The sequence below is a fragment of the Entelurus aequoreus genome, linkage group LG25 (assembly GCF_033978785.1).
Source record: "Entelurus aequoreus isolate RoL-2023_Sb linkage group LG25, RoL_Eaeq_v1.1, whole genome shotgun sequence".
NCBI lineage: Eukaryota > Metazoa > Chordata > Actinopteri > Syngnathiformes > Syngnathidae > Entelurus > Entelurus aequoreus.
Window position 1 is genome coordinate 25371615 of NC_084755.1, and position 20241 is coordinate 25391855.

At 39.6% G+C, this 20241-nt stretch overlaps 1 protein-coding gene across 2 annotated transcripts in view; it reads left to right on the forward strand.

Annotated features, from left to right (window-relative positions):
- Positions 1-19821, forward strand: part of LOC133642685 (myosin-9-like) — an 82880-nt gene extending 63059 nt beyond the window's left edge. For both annotated transcript variants that reach the window (XM_062037038.1, XM_062037039.1), the window contains 15 exons: positions 5005-5149; positions 5218-5424; positions 5543-5647; positions 9112-9264; positions 9371-9619; positions 9683-9895; positions 9969-10181; positions 11333-11494; positions 11563-11691; positions 14791-14879; positions 14941-15064; positions 15133-15341; positions 15409-15517; positions 16924-17096; positions 18505-19821. In XM_062037038.1, coding sequence (XP_061893022.1) covers positions 5005-5149; positions 5218-5424; positions 5543-5647; positions 9112-9264; positions 9371-9619; positions 9683-9895; positions 9969-10181; positions 11333-11494; positions 11563-11691; positions 14791-14879; positions 14941-15064; positions 15133-15341; positions 15409-15517; positions 16924-17096; positions 18505-18613 — 2389 coding nt within the window. In that variant the 3' untranslated portion in view covers positions 18614-19821. The remainder of the gene's footprint in view (positions 1-5004; positions 5150-5217; positions 5425-5542; positions 5648-9111; positions 9265-9370; positions 9620-9682; positions 9896-9968; positions 10182-11332; positions 11495-11562; positions 11692-14790; positions 14880-14940; positions 15065-15132; positions 15342-15408; positions 15518-16923; positions 17097-18504) is intronic.
- The last annotated feature ends 420 nt before the right edge of the window (positions 19822-20241 follow it).

A 20241-nucleotide genomic window follows, 5' to 3' on the forward strand; every position in this document is an offset into this window, starting at 1 on the left:
CTGACCAGGATAAGGTGGCAATCCTCAATGGGGGAAGTTTTTTTATTACTCTTTATATTTTGTATTTTTTTTTTTTTTGTTTTGTTTTTTTTCAACAACAACAAATATCTGACCATTGGCCGGCCATTTGGAGTGTCCATATTTGAAGAAAAAAATAACAAGACAGTAGGCTATTTACCAAAAATATTGTCTTATTTCAAAAAAACTAAAATACTGTAAAAGTCTGCCACTCCTATTTTTTCACAGACTGCAAAAAGTAGCCTAGAGTCTACCTCTCTCAAGAAATGTAAAACAAATGAAAAATGGCAATATTCATCCCCCACTCTCCAAGAAAGGGTAAAGCACTACTGGGCACATGATCCACAACGGATGTGCTCCTTGCAGATGTATTTGCCACATCCCCCACATGTATTAGTTGTCTTGTTATCGTTCCTAGTGGAACAGATCTGGCACCTGCCTCGTTTTTGCCCTCTGGCCACTGGAGGATTGGAGGTGTGTGCCTCCCTCTGAACATCCTCCACTATCACCACAGCAGCCGCTGAGGCTCTTGGTAGGACAACTCTTCGTGCAATTTGGGGTTGCACCAGCGCGTACCCCAGCTGTTCCAGGAACAGCCTCCTCCGGTACAGCTTTTCGCTGTTCCAGCCTTCACTGATCTCCCTCCAAAGCACAAAAGCGTTGTAGGCACTCACATCGATGATGTTGAAGAATACAACAAGGGGCCATCGTGCAGTCATGCGTCGGCAGCTGTACGTGCCTGTGACTTTATCCAGGTTGTCAACACCACCCTTTGTGGCATTGTAGTCCAACACCATTTGTGGCTTCTTGTCCTCCCTGGTGCTGAGCTGGGCATCCTTGTGCATCGTACTCATGAGCACAACGTTCTTCCCTTTCTTGGGGCAATACGAAACAGCTGTGGCGTTCTCAGTGAAGGCAAACACTGAGGATGTAGCCTGTCTGTTCTTGATTGCAACAAGCTCAGAGGGAAGCTCTGGCTTGTTCTTGCGGACTGTCCCCAGCATGGTGACTTTCCGCTTTGCGAGTTCTTCACCAAGGGCATAGGAGGTGAAGAAGTTGTCGCACGTTATATTGTGCCCCTCCAGTCCCTCAGCCATGTCCAGGACAACCCTCATGCCCTGATTTTTTTCAGGTGCTTCCCCAGGGGCTTTGCCGGTGTAGACCTGCATATTCCAGGCATAGCTCGACTGGGCATCACATGCTGCCCATATTTTAATGCCGTATTTGGCTGGTTTACTCGGGATGTACTGTCTAAATGGACAGCGGCCACGAAACGCCACCAGACATTCATCCACAGTCACATGGGGGCCTGGGTTGTAAAGCAATGGCAGTTGCTGAACCCACTTGTCCCATACATCCCGGATAGCTGCCAGCTTGTCATGTTCTCTCCGGCCCTGTCTTTTCTCTCTGTCATCGAACCGTAGGACACGAGACATAATATGGAATTTCTTCAGAGACATGGTGGCTGGGAAGATGGCCCTTCCAGTCTCTTTATTCCACAGGCTTTCTGCTGCCTCGCCTTTGGACTTGTACACGCCCCCCAAAATGAGCAACCCGATGTATGCCTGCAAGTCAATTGCATCGATCGGCTTCCAACTGTCCCCAAACACACGACTCCCCTCTAAATTGGTCATCAAGAGTACATGGTTCTCAATTGATGGTGTCATGAGGAGCTCAAATGCAGATTTTATGTCTTGGACACGGCTAATCGCATATCGGGTTGGGCCTGGAACCATTTTGATGACATTACCAGCGCTAAGTCTACCCTGCCGTTGACGTGGGGCAGGGGACCACGACAACTTTCCATTTTTGGACAGGAAAATGTCTGCTGGTGTTCCAGTGTTGACAGGAACTTCAGCATCAAGGGTCTCATCCTCATCAGAGGACGATGCCCCATAATCAGGGTCTTCCACAACATTGTCTTCGATTTCAGACACATTTTCCTCTATGTCTACCTCTTCACTAAAAACCTGATCCAAAACCTCCTGGACAGAGAACGTCTTGTGGTTTGGCATCATCAAACTCAAAACAAGAGAGAGAGAGAGAGAGAGAGTATATCACAAACAGCAGCAGAGAAATGGTTTAGAAGGCAAACTCGAAACAAGAGAGAGAGAGAGAGTATATCACAAACAGCAGCAGAGAAATGGTTTAGAAGGCAAACTCGAAACAAGAGAGAGAGAGAGAGAGTATATCACAAACAGCAGCAGAGACAGCAGCAGAGAAATGGTTTAGAAGGCTGCTATGCGAGTGCTTTTATATGTTTGCTCCTCCCCCCTCCCCTCCTCCTGTTCTCACACGGCGCGGGAACGGAATGTTTGAACTGTTCCGACATCCCGCCATTCCGACAGAGTATAAATTATAAATTTATTTTCAAGACCATTTATCTCAGTGGTTTCTGCATCAATTACTAATAAAGATCTACTCACTGCTTTTTTCTGTGTTCAGGGGACTTAGGAGCACAAATAAATGGTTTCCTACTGGGATGTTCGAGGTAGAAAAACGCTAAAATGGCCACCAAACGCTACTCAAACCACACTAGTTCAGCATGTAATAGTCAGATAAACTCACAGTGATTGTTCCATTTCATTTCTTGTGTGACACTTATATGGAAAACTGAGTTTATATGTATTTGTACGTTCAGAAATTACGAAAATCACTTTTGGTCACATTCAAGACCAAGCCTAACAGTATTCAAACTGCAATAACTCGGTCTATGATGGTTGGATTGACTCACTATTTGTTTCTTTGTGTTCAGGGGACTTAGGAGCACACATAAGTAATTTCCCACTGGGGGGTATTTGGTGGGGGGGGGGGTGCAATGTGCCGAAATATCTATGGAAAACTGTCAAAATGGCTGCCAAACGATATTAAACCAACAATAATTCAGTGTATGATGGTCAGATCAACTCACAATTGAATTCTCTATGTTCAGATCACTTGGGAGCACAAAAAAGTCAATTGGATCATGTGTCTCACTCTAACACACAAAGACTTATAGTGCTTTCCAATCCTGGGGTCTATATGACCCCTGAGGAACGATGGCGTGGTCAAAATGTGTACAGAGAAATGAGAAACAATCATGCAGTTGATTTTATATTTTTCTGTGTCTCCCTGATGGATTAGGAAAAGTCATGAAATATTAGGAAGAAAAACTAATGACAACCATCTTTTTAGAGACTCTCAAAATGCCTTGGGGTCACATTGACCCCAAGGACAATAGGAGGGTTAAGGGATTTTTATAGACCCCACTGCTTTGGAAAAAAAACCTTTTAAAATAAAGGAAGGGATTGTTTTCATATTTTTTGCCCAGGCAAACAGGTCCCAACCCAGCAGTTGAGATTCACTATTGTACAAACCAGGGGTTTCACACCTAAGGCCCGCCAACAGGTTATACCCCGCCTGCAAGATAAGTTTGCAAAGTATAAAAACTAGCTGAATTTTTTTTAATCGGTTCTGAATGTGTTCACTGGATCTCGCAAAAGCAATTTGTTTCCCCTGCCCCAGAGCGCACATGACTTCAGAGGGGGTGGAGCTATGTGCCGTGTTTGGACTCTAGGAATTGTAAACAAAATGTGGATTGTTACGTTCATGCCTTGATTGTCAAAGATGTCATTGGTAATGGGGACACGTTTTCTAGGCGCACATAAATATGCTGAAATATTATGTATCCCCTTCTAGCTTCATGTGTGATTCATGAAATGACAAGTTTTTTCAGATGAGGCTACATATGTACAGAATAAACCAGATTTGAGTACATCAGTTGAGGAAAATGAGTCGATTACATGAATAACCTTCTGTCATTTAGTTTTTTATAATAGTTTCAACTTCTGATAGATTAAACATTAACACCAACAAAAGAAAACAATCCGAAGTTGTCTTTATTTTTAAGGTTATCATACCATGATTTTTAGGGGTGGGGGAAAAAATTGATTGGAATTCGAATCGCGATTCACACATTGTGCGATTCAGAATCGATTCTCATTTTTAAAAAATCGATTTTTTAAATTTATTTTTTAAAAATGTATTTATTTATTTATTTTTAATTTTTAATTAATCAATCCAACAAAAAAATACACAGCAATACCATAAAAATGCAATCCAATTCCAAAACCAAACCCGACAAAGCAACACTCAGAACTGCAATAAACGGAGCAATTGAGAGGAGACACAAACACGACACAGAACGGGTAGTAAAAAGTAGTGAAACAAAAATGAATATTATCAACAACAGTGTCAATATTAGTTACAATTTCAACATAGCAGTGATTAAAAATCCCTCATTGACATTATCATTAGACATTTATAAAAAATAAAAAAGAATAGTGTCACAGTGGCTTACACTTGCATCGCATCTCATAAGCTTGACAACACACTGTGTCCAATATTTTCACAAAGATAAAATAAGTCATATTTTTGGTTCATTTAATAGTTAAAACAAATTTACATTATTGCAATCAGTTGATAAAACATTGTCCTTTACAATTATAAAAGCGTTTTACAAAAATCTACTACTCTGCATGTCAGCAGACTGGGGTAGATCCTGCTGAAATCCTATGTATTGAATGAATTTTGAATCTGGAAAAAATCGTTTTTGAATCGAGAATCGTGTTGAATTGAATTTTTTAAAAATTTTGAATCGAATCATGGGACACCCAAAGATTCACAGCCCTAATGATTTTCCTCCTTGTGGTCCCTGAGCTAAAATGAATTTGACAGCCCTAGTATAACCCTATAATGTGCCTATTGTACATATAAAATGTGCAGTTACCCAACACATCTTCTCCCTGGAAAATGTTGACAGAACTGAGAGACAGTGCCCTCTGCTAAAGTCATAGCTTTCTTTTTAGGTTACCAAAAAATCAATCCCCACAATTACCAGCAGAGAAAAAAATAAGTACATTTGTGGAAGAGCCAATGCTGTGTGGTGACGACCTACGATTTTAACTGTATTCTTCAAGTTTGCGCATGTGTGGTCCCTGTTCTCAGAACCAAGCGTGAGACCGAGGTGGCCCAGCTGAAGAAGGGTTTGGAAGACGAGGCCAGACTCCACGAGCAGCAGATGGGTGACATGAGACAGAAGCACAATCAAGCCTTCGATGAGCTGAATGAGCAGCTGGAGCAGGCCAAGCGGGTATTTTTTTCAAATCCTGAGCCCGCAATGGTTAATTGACCGTGGCGTTAACATGAACTGCCTTTCAGAACAAAGTGTCAATGGAGAAGGCCAAGCAGGCTCTGGAATCGGAGAAGAATGAGCTCACCATCGAGCTGCAGGGCTTGTTGCAGGGAAAAGGAGATTCAGAACATCGCAGGAAGAAAGCTGAAGCTCAAGTACAGGAGTTGCTGCTAAAGAATACTGAGAGCGAGCGTCAGAGGTTGGAGCTAGCTGACAAGTCTGTAAAAATGCAGGTATGTGAAGATCTATCACACCTTGAGCTAAGCTGCTCCGATTAGAAGCATGTTGCTCAAAATAAACTGTTCCACAAGGAATAACCATGCCACGCTCTTGTTTGATTTTTGTCCTCAGACTGAACTGGAGCATGTCTGTGGTCAACTGAATGACGTGGAGAGCAAATCCATCAAAGCAACCAAAGACCACTCTGTACTTGAGTCTCAGATCCAGGATGTCCAGGTACACATGTTGCTGCTCTCATTTGTAGACTGGGGCATATTCATTTGGGTCATTGGGATAAACCCCAATTAGGCATGAAACAATAAACGGTAAAATGATAACTTCCCCACGGTTAGAATCACCTCATTAAAATTACCTTTAAAACCAGGATTGATAACACTTCGATAAATAAGACACTGCTCTTTTACTGGAGAAGCATGTTAGCGCTAGCTTAGATGCTAACATGAATACAAGCGACAATAACGTCTCTTCCCCTTTAAGAAATGACATACTCCAATATAAAGCCATTACTCTCTGAGCAACTTAACTCTTCAATTGTGTACATTGAACCGACGAGATCTTTGACAGCATGATCTAGTTAAACTCCAAAGAATGACAACCGGAAAGTGAACTCACACCGGAAGTGATGTGCCCAAAATCCATTTTAGGATGCAACAAAAAAAACTGAAGCCTTTTACAAATTAAATTAATAATGAATAATAAGAAGAAGATAAACACTCAATGCTTCTTAAAAAGCCACAACAATATTTGATATTTGTTCTACTAATTAAAGTGTATTGTTTTGAGTAAAACCTGGTTGAAGGACGTGCGTGTGTGTAGAAGTACTTTTTGAGCACATTCAACAAAACCTTGAAAATAACCGTGATCATTTTGGTCCCATTAATGACATTTTCACATCGTTACACCCCCTAACCCCAACATATGACAAATGACTACAACGCCTACACAGCATAATCAATTGTGTTCTTTTAAAGTTCCTTACATTTAAAATTTTCCTTTTAAATACTTATAAAGGACAGAAATTCATTGAAATGCAAACGCACAACTCTGCATATGTGTTACAACTAGCCAAACATTATTAAATTTTACTGCACAGTTTGCGACTCTTAGTGATTTGAGGTTTTTAGGCCTCTTTTATGACTATATAATATAGTATTGTAGTTGGAGTTGATTATTCTTTACCTTTTACGGTGGTAGTAGTTGTATACATTTGTCCTGCAGAAAATCTGACAGTTGTTTATACATTTGTATATTAAGGGTTAATCATTTAGTCACCGTACTTTCTGGACTATAGCTCGCACGGGTATATAAGCGGCACCCACTAAATTTTAGAAGTAAATATTTTCCATGTATTAGCCACTCTGGACTATAAGCCGCAGATATATATACCTTGTGAAATGATTTACACAAAGATTTTGTAAATGTTTATTAATTAATTGTTTTCAAATGGTGTCTGCAACACGGCAGTAAAACTCATGGTCATGGACCCGCCAGCTGCGCAAGTTAGCTCTCCAATCAGCTAAACGGACTCAATAACTCCACCGTGAAGTTTTGGTGAATTTACAAAACCAAAACACTACAAAAAGAATGCCATTGTTAGTTAACAATACTAACATGGACACTCGTAAGCGTGTTAGCATATTAGCTAATGCTAACAACGTTAGCTTCATTACATTACGATAGCACGTACAAATATGCATTAAAACACTCCTACAGACATCACACATGGGACGCTTTAGTAAGAATTGTTGTAGTTGTATTGTAAAACTTACAAACGCTGCTTGGAGTGATGAATGAAGAATCATATGAGTAGGAGCGCAATGGACGCCTAGAAAACTGAAGGGCACTTGTACTTCCAGTTGAAAGCTCGAGTCTAAAGAGAAGGGCACTGCAGTACCAGTAGTGAGCGAACTTATCCAAAAGATGGAGCCGTAGCACAAATAATAATACACCTATTCAGTGTATTTGCTTGTTTTTTTGTAAACTTTTTTGCATTGCGGCTGTCAGGGAAGAAAAATCCATATATTAGCCACACCAATTTTTAAACTGCACTGTTCAAAGCGCACGAAGAAAGTAGCGGCTTATAGTCCGGAATTTAGCGTACATGACATGGAAAAATAAATTAGACATGTACCATGCATTTCATTTGCAAACTACAACCAAATAGACATTTCAACTGAATGTTTCAATCCAAACCAAGATAGATAGATAGATAGATAGTACTTTATTGATTCCTTCAGGAAAGCGTTGTCCAGAATCTTTGACTGTTTTGCTGATTGTTTTTCATCAAATATAACTTGGCATGATGTGTATTATATACGATGATATGAATTTAGCTGTAATACTATTGTCATATTGCAATAATGTATGTTGGTGACACATTTAAGCTTTATTTTGTTTGTTCATGACTTCCTGTCCAACACTAGCAGATTTTAGCGAAATTAAACGGATTTGTTGCGACCTTCGGCAAAATTAGAATCTGTGCGTATATTTAACGCTGTAATGCGGAACAGGAACGGCATGTTGGTGACAATCCGTGGGCAGAAGATATTGACTTGAATAAAAACGTCAAGAGTCAGCTGGCGTGCGTATTCTGGGCCACGTTGTGCATTCAGTGGAAATTTGTGTTCCCTAATGTAATCACAATTGTAGTGACGCCGTATTGCTACTTGATACCCAATCAAATGTTCTCCTGATGATGGATCATTTTGTAATAGGGCTGCAACTAACGGCTATTTTGTTTGTCGATTAGTCAACGACTATCCTAACGATTAGTCGGATAATAAAGCGTACACATTTAATGGCTCTAATTTCCATCGACTTCTAAATGCAGCTGAAGTTATTTTAGGCATGTGCTTACTAACAGCAAAGATGACTCATTCATTCATAAATATGTATTTATACTGTAACTGTACTGCTCATTCAGATGTTACAAAAATGTAAATGACTAATAACAAAAAAAGGAAAAGCAAAGTGCTAAAAAGTTAACTTTGTTTATGTATTTTTTTAAAAACCACAAAATCTAACTTCCTCAAAAAAAGAAGCATTTAGTGATGTTTAAAAAGCTGCACACTGGTATATTGATTAACACTTGGCAGTTTTACCACTGTAATAGACTCAATGTGTAGAATTCTCTTTGATTCATTCTTAAAATGTTGGCTATTTAATAGATTGTATGTTTAATCTTATGATACCTGTGCATTGGTTCCTGTGTGTTCGGGTTCGTTAAAGTGCCTTTTTACGGCATTGCAAATTGACGCTGCTTTAAAATGTACTTGAATTGATGTAGACTAAGTTTAGTTGGCTGACTTTGGCTAAAATGGTACTTAAGTTATTTTTCACACAACTTGGTCTCACTCTTGTTAGCTAGCCAGCATGGTAGAAGCTAACACTCTTACCGAGGCTGTGTCCGCATCCTCCCTCCAAATGTCCGATATGTCTTTAAATACTGGTGTATCACAGATGTACTGCCATAAAAACAAGGTTAGCAAAATTAATATTTGTTTTTAACAAGAATGAGAGGAAATATCCTCACACTTTACATGTTAGCGCGGGCTACAGTCTATAGACTATAGTCCACCCGTAAAAACAGGAGTAATGATGTCACGACTATTGTGGACAAATATAATTGTCGAGGACAAATGTTTCTGTCGACTAACTGTTGCAGCCCTATTTTGCAACAGGAAGTACTTCAGGAAGAGACACGGCAAAAACTGTCCATGTCCACACGTCTGCGCCAAATGGAGGATGAGCAGAACAGCTTGAGGGAACAACTTGAGGAAGAAGAAGAAGCCAAAAGAAATGTGGAAAAGCAGCTTGTGATGGCACAATCTCAGGTACATCAAGGCTTTCTCTTCGGAGTATCAAACTTTCAGTTTCAGCAGATGACAGGAATGACTAGATGGGATGTGGGTGCAATAAAGGCTTCCTTCTTGCCAACAGCTTGCGGAGTTCAAGAAGAAACTGGAGCAGGATTCCACTTGTTTGGAGAGTGCTGAAGAAGGAAAGAAGAGGCTGCAAAGAGACCTTGAGGGGACACACCAGCGCCTGGAGGAGAAATGCTCGGCCTACGACAAGATGGAGAAAACCAAGACACGTCTCCAGCAAGAGTTGGACGACATGGTGATAGATCACGACCAACTTCGACAAACTGTCACCAATCTGGAGAAGAAGCAGAAGAAGTTTGACCAGGTGAGCTCACATGACTCAGATGGTTGTGTGTCACACACTTCCTAAACCTTCTTGCCCTCAAAGATGCTGGCAGAAGAGAAGAACATATCTGCACGCTATGCAGAGGAGCGAGATCGGGCTGAAGCCGAGGCCCGTGAGAAAGAGACCCGTACACTGTCTTTGACCCGCGAGCTGGAAACTCTCATGGATCTAAAGGACGAGGTGGACCGCAACAACAAACTGCTTCGGGCTGAAATGGAGGATCTGGTGTCATCCAAAGATGACGTTGGAAAGAGCGTAGGTTTTGCTTTCCTAATGTTGCTTGCTCCTCGCTTGTGCCTTCCTGGTCTCAGTCCTCGTCGTGCCACAGGTGCACGAGCTGGAGAAGTCCAAGCGTTCCATGGATCAGCAGCTGGAGGAGATGAAAACACAGCTTGAGGAATTGGAGGATGAGCTGCAGGCCACGGAAGATGCCAAGCTGCGTCTGGAGGTCAACATGCAGGCCATGAAGGCCCAGTATGAGCGGGACCTGTCCGGACGTGACGAGATGGGTGAGGAGAAGAAGAGGTCTCTGATCAAGCAGGTACATACTTGTTGTATTCATCCATGCATGCTGCAAGTGTATGTGTTGCGCATTTGTAATTTTTTACACCTGGACCGATATTCCATAAGTCAATCAAACTGAACTCGATAACTTTGCCAGCCTCAAAAATGGCCATGTGCATGCTTTATTATTATTTCTATTATTGTAATAATGTTGACCCCACTGTTAGTATTACTGTATTCAATTAAAAAAAAAACCTGATTGATAACCACACCTTGATAAAATTATGGACCAACTGTTGCTTGCATGCTAGCTATCGTAAACGCTAACAAGAAAACAAGAGACATTAACTTTCCCCATTAATCGTCATACCCCCCAATCCAAACTTGTATGAACACATTACTATCTAAGCAACTAAGACATAGCATTCATATAAAGGCTGTGCACAAAGTCATCACCGTATATCAAGTTAAAAGGTTGGTTGTGTTGAATATTCAACACATTTGCGTGACGTTGAATAAACCGGAAGTGAAAACCCCGTTTTTATTTCTTTAAAAAAAAACCAATCTAAAACGTTTACAAATTAAAATTGAAGATAAACATATTTTAAACACACGCAATAAAAATAACATTTCTGTTATGAATCCTGAACAATATTTCATGTATTGTGTGTAATTATTTTAGTTCTTTAAAAAGAAAACAACTTGGTTAAAATATTTTAGTGTCTGTATAACTACATTCAAAAATATGCGATAGTAATAACTGTGATAATATAGGTTACAATGCCTTATTTAGCCATTTTATTTATGCTTTATTATATTTGAGGGTCCCCCAGCCCCTCAACATAAACAAAACCTATTTTATTGCTTTTGACTGTGATTTTTATTCAACTGCAAAATGTTGCTGACAGAGTTCATTTGACTTTAGTTTGATGTTCAACTTGGATATTAAGACGTTTGCATTCCAGTTACAATGTTAGAATATGCCAGAAATACAAGTTTATTGCATTTGAAAGGCTATACTTGCATTATTATGTTTTACATCAGTGGTTAATTTGCTCTCCAGATAATTTTGACATTTTGCGCTACTTTTAATACTTTTTGTGTACCGCATAATTTCCCCAATGTGGCACAAATAAGTCTATCCTATTCTTGAAAGGTCAAGTTAGTTGACAGGTGTACTTCCTTTAGGTCCGCGAAATGGAAATGGAGCTGGAGGATGAGCGCAAGCAGCGTTCTGCTGCCGTTGCTGCACGTAAAAAACTGGAGCTGGACCTGAAGGAACTGGAGGCGGGCATCGACATGGCCAACAAGCACCGTGAGGAAGCCCTCAAACAACTGAAGAAACTGCAGGTGAGTCCGTTGTTAAAATGTAAACCACAAACTATTTTTAGTAATGTTGCTTCTGAATGCTCCTTTAGGCCCAGATGAAAGAACTTATCAGGGAACTGGATGACACTCGCATGTCTCGAGAGGAAATTCTGGCCCAGAGTAAGGAGTCTGAGAAGAAGTTAAAGGGCATGGAAGCTGATATGCTCCAAATGCAGGAGGTCAGTATTTTCCATTCCATCTCAAGTGCTTTGCGAAAGGATAAAATACAATATGTGGCAATTAAATACATATTTGAGGAGTTCAAACACCAATATTGCAAAAAACAATGAGTTTTGTTGCAACATTCTGACAATTTGAACTCATAAAAGCTGTTAGCAGATTTCAAATTAGGGGAAAAATGCACTGGTTTTGTATTTTGTTGCTTCGATGATCCGTTTAACGAGTCAAATACGCAGATGTTGTTTTGCTCCACGAGAGCAGTGATGCAGCTCGTGCTGATCACTGCTCAGTGTGAAAGAGTGTCCGGAGAACATAAGATAAAAGGTTTCGTAATCATTGTGGTCAAATGTCCCAAAAACACTGCATCAATAATGCCTTGCATTAGCAGAAAGCATCCTGCATATTTAAGAGCAGCAAACAATCAGAAACCAGGTTAGAGTCTTTATAGGTAGCCAACATCTTGTTTTTTTATTATTATAGAGGTTTATTTGAAATGGGGACAGATACAGAAACAGACAGTTATCCAATGTATGCATCATAGTGTTTGTAGCCAAAGCTAATTTACAACACTTGTCCCCAGTTGGATTTAAACCCATGGGGGTACGCTGTTGATGTCTACACTTTGTATGTTCATGCTAACTATTGCTATGTCCAAACACTTGATACCTTTTTCAAATGTGTACATGTTCTATTGTTAAACTCAAATGTATCATCATTGATCAGTCTTTTAGTTTCGTTTATTGCCTATTAATGACACTCGTAAAAGTGCAATATTAATGTTATGTGACTTTTATAAGGTGAAAGAAAATCCTTGTTTATTTCAATTATTTTCCCTAAAAGTCTAATTGGATTAATCGATTTAGTACTCAATCCTTCCTAAGCTTTGACATATAACAATTCAGTTTGGACTATAAGCCGCTAGTGAAATTATTTACACAGAAATATTTTGTAAAATGTTTATTTGCATACCTCTTTAATTGTTTCCAAACGGTGTCAGTAAAACGGCTGATCAGACAAAACAGCATGGACCCAATAGCTGCGTAAGCTAGCTCTACCAGTCAGCTAAAAATACTCAATGACGTTTTGGTGAATTTACAAAACTGAAGCAATACAAAAGAATGTAATTGTAAGTTTATACTAATACATACACTCGTCAACGTGCCCTCCAAAAGTATTGGAACAGTGAGTCCAATTTGTTTATTTTTGTTGTAGACTGAAAACATTTGGGTTTGACATCAAAAGGTGAATATGAGATAAGAGATCAACATTTTAGCTTTCATTTCCAGGTATTTACATCTGGATCTGATACACAACTTAGAAGATAGCACTTTTTGTTTGGACCTACCCATTTTTCAGGAAGGCAAAAATATTGGAACATGGGACTGACAGGTGTGTTTTGTTGCCCAGGTGTCTCACAATTACATTGATAATTCAAACAATAAATAGCACTGAATGTCTGAGCTCAGTTTCAGATTGGGTAGGATAGGTTTTGCCTGTGCAGACTGCATTTAGAGGTGGAACCAACATGAAAACCAGAGAGCTGTCTATGGGTGAAAAAGAAGCAATTGTGAATCTGAGAGAAGATGGACAATCAATCAGAGCCATTGCACAAACATTGGCCACAGCCAGTACAACCATTTGGAATGTCCTGAAGAAGAAAGAACCCACTGGTGTACTAAGCAACAGACGTGGAACAGGTAGACCAAGGAAAACATTAGGAGTTGATGACAGAAACATTGTGAGAGCTATAAAGAACAACTGTTAGTGACATCAGCAACGACTTCCAGAGGGCAGGAGTGAAGGTATCACAATCTAATGTTGGCAGAAGACTTCATGGACAGAAGTACAGAGGCTACACCAGAAGATGCAAACCACTCATTAGCAAGAAGAACAGGAAGGCCAGGCTGGAATTTGCTAAAAGGTACAGAGGAGCCTCAAAAATTCTGGAAAAAGGTTTTATGGGACTGATGAGACAAAGATTAACTTCTTTCAAAGTGATGGAAAGGCGAACGTTTGGAGAAAGAAAGGATCAGCTCATGATCCCAAACATACAAGCTCATCTGTGAAACATAATGTCATGGCTTCTTCTGGGACGTCATCTTCATTGATGATGTAACACATGATGGCAGCAGCAAAATGAACTCAGAAGTCTACAGAAACATTATGTCTCCTAATTTAAAGAAAGATGCAACCAAACTGATTGGGAGATCCTTCATCATGCAGCAAGACAACAAGCCAAAACAAGCAAGGAGTTGATCAGGGGCAAGAAGTGGAAGGTTTTAGTCTGGCCAAGTCAGTCTCCAGACTTAAACCCAATAGAGCATGCATTTAACCTGCTGAAGAGGAGACTGAAGAGTTACCCCAAAACAAACAACAACTGAAAGAGGCTGCAGTGAAAGCCTGGAAAAGCATCACAAAAGAAGAATGCAAAAGTTTGGTGATGTCAATGTCTCACAGGCTTGATGTAGTTATTGAAAGCAAAGAATTTGCAACTAAATATTAAGTCTTATTCACTTTAATCTATTTTTTTAGGTGTGCATTGCCCTTCTGTTTAGACCAGGGCTCCACAAACTTTTTGGCCCCTGAGAGAGAGAGATATATATATATATATCGGGATATATATATATATATATATATATATATATATATATATATATATATATATATATATATATATATATATATATATATATATATATATATATATATATCGGGGGCCAAAAAGTTTGTGGAGCCCTGGTCTAAACAGAAGGGCAATGCAGCATCTGCAGTAAGCAAAGTCATCCAAAAGATGGCGCCATAGGACAACACTCATTCAGTGTGTTTTTCAAACTATTTACATTATGGCCTTTGGTGAAGAAAAATCCATAAACCAGTCGCACTGTTTTATAAGCCGCAGGGTTCAAAGCGCAGGTAAAAAAGTAGCTGCTGATATGTTGGTGTTTGACCACTGGCATGCGGTGTAGACATTTAGATAATCTACTCATTACATCATGCATCAAAGCACAAAAATCTGACTTGAAGCTAGTTTCTGATCCATTTAACTGAATGATGGTTTCATCCCTAAAACAAAAGTGAAGCAGTCTTTGCTTGTGCAGGAGGTGGCTGCTGCAGAACGAGCCAAGCGACAGGCTCAGCTGGAGAGAGACGAGCTGCAGGATGAGATGAACAATCAGGCCACCAAGAAGTAAGACCTCTTCTCAAACCTCAAAGAAGGAGCGTCCATTATGTCTTCACTTCTGTCTCAGTGCTCAAATCGCAGAGGAGAGGAGACGTTTGGAGGCACGTATTGCTCAGCTGGAAGAGGAGCTGGAGGAGGAGCAGTGCAACACGGAGCTGGTTAACGACAGGCTGAAGAAGTCCATGCTGCAGGTCTGTACAAGTCCTGGGCACGCTATAGAGTTCAACCCAGACGAGATGACGGTCTTGCTTTCCTTCAGACTGATCAGATGAACGTGGAGCTGACCTCAGAACGCAGCTCCTTTCAGCGCGTGGAAGGCACCCGTGCCCAGCTGGAGCGTCAGAACAAGGAGCTGAAGCTCAAGCTGCAGGAGCTGGAAGGAGCGGTGAAGTCCAAGTACAAGGCCAACATGGCCGCCCTTGAGGCCAAGCTCGCTCAGCTAGAGGAGCAGCTGGACATCGAGACCAGGTGACGTGGGAAGTTCGATCATGGAAGCGCAGACTCGAGTCTGACCACAGTTCTGCTCTTCATTCAGGGAGCGGCAAGGTGCCACCAAGCTTGTGAGGCGAACTGAGAAAAAACTGAAAGAGCTGGTTCTGCAGGTGGATGATGAGAGACGCAACACCGAGCAGTACAAAGACCAGGTTTGTTTTTTCATTTGGATCACTTTCACACCAACTACATGTTTTTGTCATGACAATCCAGGTAGACCTTTTCCCTGGATTATGGTCCTGTGTTGAGGCTCCAGCCAACCATCCAAAAAATAATTAATTACTGACATGGTACAGATACAATCTCCTAAATTAGTTCCAGCTGCAATAACACTATTCTTTAATGAAAATAATAAAATATTTATTACTAATATTCACCATACTTATGTCAGGTTACCACCTTACTTCTGTTTATTTTGTATATGTTTCTCATTTTTTGCATATTTTACACTTACCAAATTTTCTGGACTATTGAGCGCACCAGTTTATAAACCACATTTTAGGGAATTTTTTCCCTATATAATGGCAGCCCTTGACTATAAGCCTATATGTTTCAAAATTAGTTATTTACACAAAAATTGTGTAAATGTTTTACATTGTTTCCAAACGGTGTCTCTAACACGGCAGTAAAACGGAGGATCACACAAAACAGAAGTCATCGTCATAGACCCACTAGCTGCGCAAGCTATCTCTCCAATCAGCTAAACAGGCTCAATAACTCCACGGTGACGTCTTGGGGAATTTACTGAGGAATTTGTGAAACTGAAACAATACAAAAAGAATGTTGTAAGTTAATAATACTAACACAGACACATATATTAGCTAATGCTAACGATGCTAGCTTGATTACATTACGGTAGCACGTACAAATATGCATGAAAACACTCCTACAGACATCACACATGGGACGCGTTATTTTGTAAAACTCGCAAACGTTGCTAGGAGTGATGAAGAATCCATATGAGTAGATACGGCCCTCGGCAAAGAAAACGCCATAAATTAGCCGCAGAGTTTCAAAGTGTAGGAAAAAAGTAGCGGCCTATAGTCCGGAATTTACGGTCATTATTTTATTTATTTATTTTTGCACTATTGGTGATGCTCTAATCTCATTGTGCTGACAAATGATTCCAATAAAGACATTGTATAATGACTTTTTTTTACCCCACTCATGACAAAGGAGACTAAAGAGCTACTTGTGCTTCCTAACTAAGTGGATACATGGTAAACCCTGACCAAGAGCCATTAAAGCAGGGGTGTCCAAAGTGCAGCCTGCAGCCCTTTTTTGCCCTCTTTTGGACCCTAGAACATTGTCAAAATAAGATTATACCAAAACTGCTAAAATGTGAAACAAACAAAGTAATAAAGCCCAGTACTTATAATTTGTGCAATGTTAGCAGGTCTTCAATTCAGCCAGTTAGCGAGCAACAGAATCTAATTTCACAGTTTGGGATGCTTGTTAGGGAATGATACCTGCGCATGTAACGATACCACATCAAGTGGTACTGTGGTCGTATAAGACATGTGAAAATATATATTTTGTGTCATTGTTTGTTTACTAGGCAGACAAGTTGAACTCTCGCATGAAGCAGCTGAAGCGGCAGCTGGAAGAGTCCGAAGAGGAGGCTCAAAGGGCAAACGCCTACCGAAGGAAAATGCAGAGGGAGCTGGAGGATGCCACAGAGTCAGCAGACGCCATGACTCGTGAAGTCAGCACCCTCAAGAGCAAGCTGAGGTGAGTGGGAAGACCTTAAAGGCCTTCTCGTGAGGCCTGGACCATAAATGGATTATAACCATAAAATCTAAACAAACATGGAGAACATTCCCTCATAATTTTTTCATCACATTATAGATATTCACACGCCTAGCAAAACATGGCTAACGCTAACGAGAGCATCAGTGGTTTAGATTTGTGGCAACAGGTGTGCACGCTGCAAAGTTTGTTTCAAGAAGGCAGCAGCACAACAAACTTATTCCAGCAACTGCCGCAGAACAAGAACATGCACCACAATAATATAATACTCTAACCTTGATATCATTGCATCCCTATTATTTAAACAAGTATTTTATTCAAGACAGAAGGTTTACATTTGTACTTGATAGATTTCATATTTTAAACTTTATTTATTTGAACACAATATGCTACTTTTGTTTACATAATTATTTTATTAATTACAGAAGTTTTGTCTTCTATAGGAAGCTCTAATCAATAATTGATTAGGACCATGCATATTCAACATATGTGCAAAAGCATCACAGGAAATATGACAGAATTATCTACAATAGCTAAAATCCTTCTTTTTTTTTTTAAATTATTTTCTTCAACGTCCAATTCCATATTTTCCGGGCTATATAGCATGCTAGGATATAAGCCACACCCACTAAAAAGAACAAATATTTCCCATATATTAGACACACTGGACTATAAGCCACAGATGTATCGATGTGAAATTAGTTATTTACAGGGTTTTTTAGATGTTTTCTTCACATACCTTAATTGTTTCCAAAGGATGTCTGTAACACAGCAGTAAAACGGCTGATCAAATAAAATAGAAGTCAATGTCATGGACCAACTAGCCGTGGAAGCTAGCTCTCCAATCAGCTAAACAGACTCAATAACTCCAAGGTGACGTTTTGGTGAATTTACTGAGGAATTTGTGAAAGTGAAACAATACAAAAAGAATGCCATTTTAAGTTAATCATACACTTTTTATGTTTACAGACACTTGTAAACATGTTAGCATATTAGCTAACAACGCTAGCTTGATTACATTACGGTAGCACGAACAAATATATATGAAAACACTCCTACAGACATCACACATGGGACGGTTTAGTAAGTATTAATAGTTTTAGTTATATTGTAAAACTTACAAAAGTGGCTTGGAGTGATGAATGAAGAATTCATAAGAGTAGAAACAATTTACGGCTAGAAGACTGCACACTTCTAGTTTTGGCTAAAAGTGAAACTTGTTTTGAATGATCATTCGTGTTCAGATGTGTCTCTAAAAACAAAATAGAGTAAAATCAGTAAATCCAATTTTTTGTAAAGAAAAAAAATGGAATATTTAATTCCTAGGCCTTATCGGCCTTGTAACTATTTGAAAGTGTAACTCATTTGTCGCCGTGTTGCTCCACTGCAGGCGTGGCGACCTCCCTTTCACCATGCGTCGCATTGTGACCCGCACTGGCGCGGAAAGTGACGAGGAGGCCGAGCCTAAGACCGAGACCCCTGAGCCCAGACCCGAGTAAAGACCTGCCATGCCACTTAATTGTTTTGTTGTTTTTAGCATCAGACCAACCCAAATCTTGTCTACATAGTGAAGAATGATCATTTGAACCAGGACAATCTACACAGTTAAGCCATTAAAGCCTTGTTCTTGGGGCGCCACTTTTTTCTTTTCATGCATAACTCTTTCTCTGGGAAAAGAGGGGGGGGGGAGAAAATATTTTTCTAAAACATTCCAACTATAAAAAAAATAGCTAATGTAGGATCTATTTTTCTAATTGAAGAATGAGTAAACGGAGAAAGAAGTATACTTAAATGAAGACTGATTACTGGAAGTAAGATCTCAAGAATTGTATTTCATGCCGACGATTAATGAATGAAAGTGTTTATTACGGCTGTTGCTTGCGCTCTTGCCTTACAACAAAAGTTTATGTGCTCAAATGTATAGCCAGGACGTAAAAATCGACACGCTCCAGCGTTTGATATATTCAGTACACATTTCATGGAAGCGCCATACCCAACCATTGGAGACCTATTAGTGATGGACATTTGATTGACTGCTAAAATTTCTTAATTTTGCACTGAATTAGTGAAACACTTAGCCTGCTTCTTTGCGAATATTTGACATGTTGGGGGGGAGGGGAAGGGGGAATCCATATATGTGCAAAGAACCTCAATGTCATGTATCTAAACTGGCCATTGTTGCTGACTGTTTTTTTTTTTTGCCCCCGGACAGTTTGTATCTTTTTTTTTTTTTCAGTTTTGTTTGGGGAAGGTGTCAATCGGGTGGTGGTGTAGCTTATTCCAAAGGGCACTCACTGTATTCTCAGGGCACGGCTTACTGAAGGAGTATCTTAGGCTGGTTGAAGAATACTTGGATGGTATTTCTATCACTGTAACCCGTGTACACTTAACTCCAGATGTCAGAGAAGGTTTTAGCGTAGACATGAACATATATATGTATACCACTTTATGCAGGAAGACATAAACCCTTCACATGCTGTGCTCAAGGGCGGCTTTTGGCTCACACTGCTGGGAAGTGAGAGGATGAATGTTTTAAGAAATCACTGCTCACTATTCAAAGGATTACTCTTTCGCACTTAAACGCAAATGGCATCCAAAAATAAGAAGAAAGAAAAAAAGCATCTCAATTTGTGTAATGTTTTTTTGTGCACCTGAAGAATGGAAACCATGTTGTGATATTACAAATAAAGAGGCTTTCTAAATGGTAGGATGTGTTGTTTGCTTTTCAGAGTTTTAATGGTGTAAATGTAATTGCTGATTTGATTTTCTTCTCTTCAAATTTATGAATGTTTGTAATTTTTGCTTCAAATTTTAGTGATGTTTATTATCAGGATAAAACGGGACAAAGATTTTAGAAAAATAAAAATGTATCAACTCATTTGTGGTCAATTCAACCAGACGGTAAATAAAAGAATGAAACTTCAAAATACAAACCCCGTTTCCATATGAGTTGGGAAATTGTGTTAGATGTAAATATAAACGGAATACAATGATTTGAAAATCCTTTTCAACCCATATTCAATTGAATGCACTACAAAGACAAGATATTTGATGTTCAAACTCATAAACTTAATTTTTTTTTTTTTGCAAATAATTAACTTAGAATTTCATGGCTGCAACACGTGCC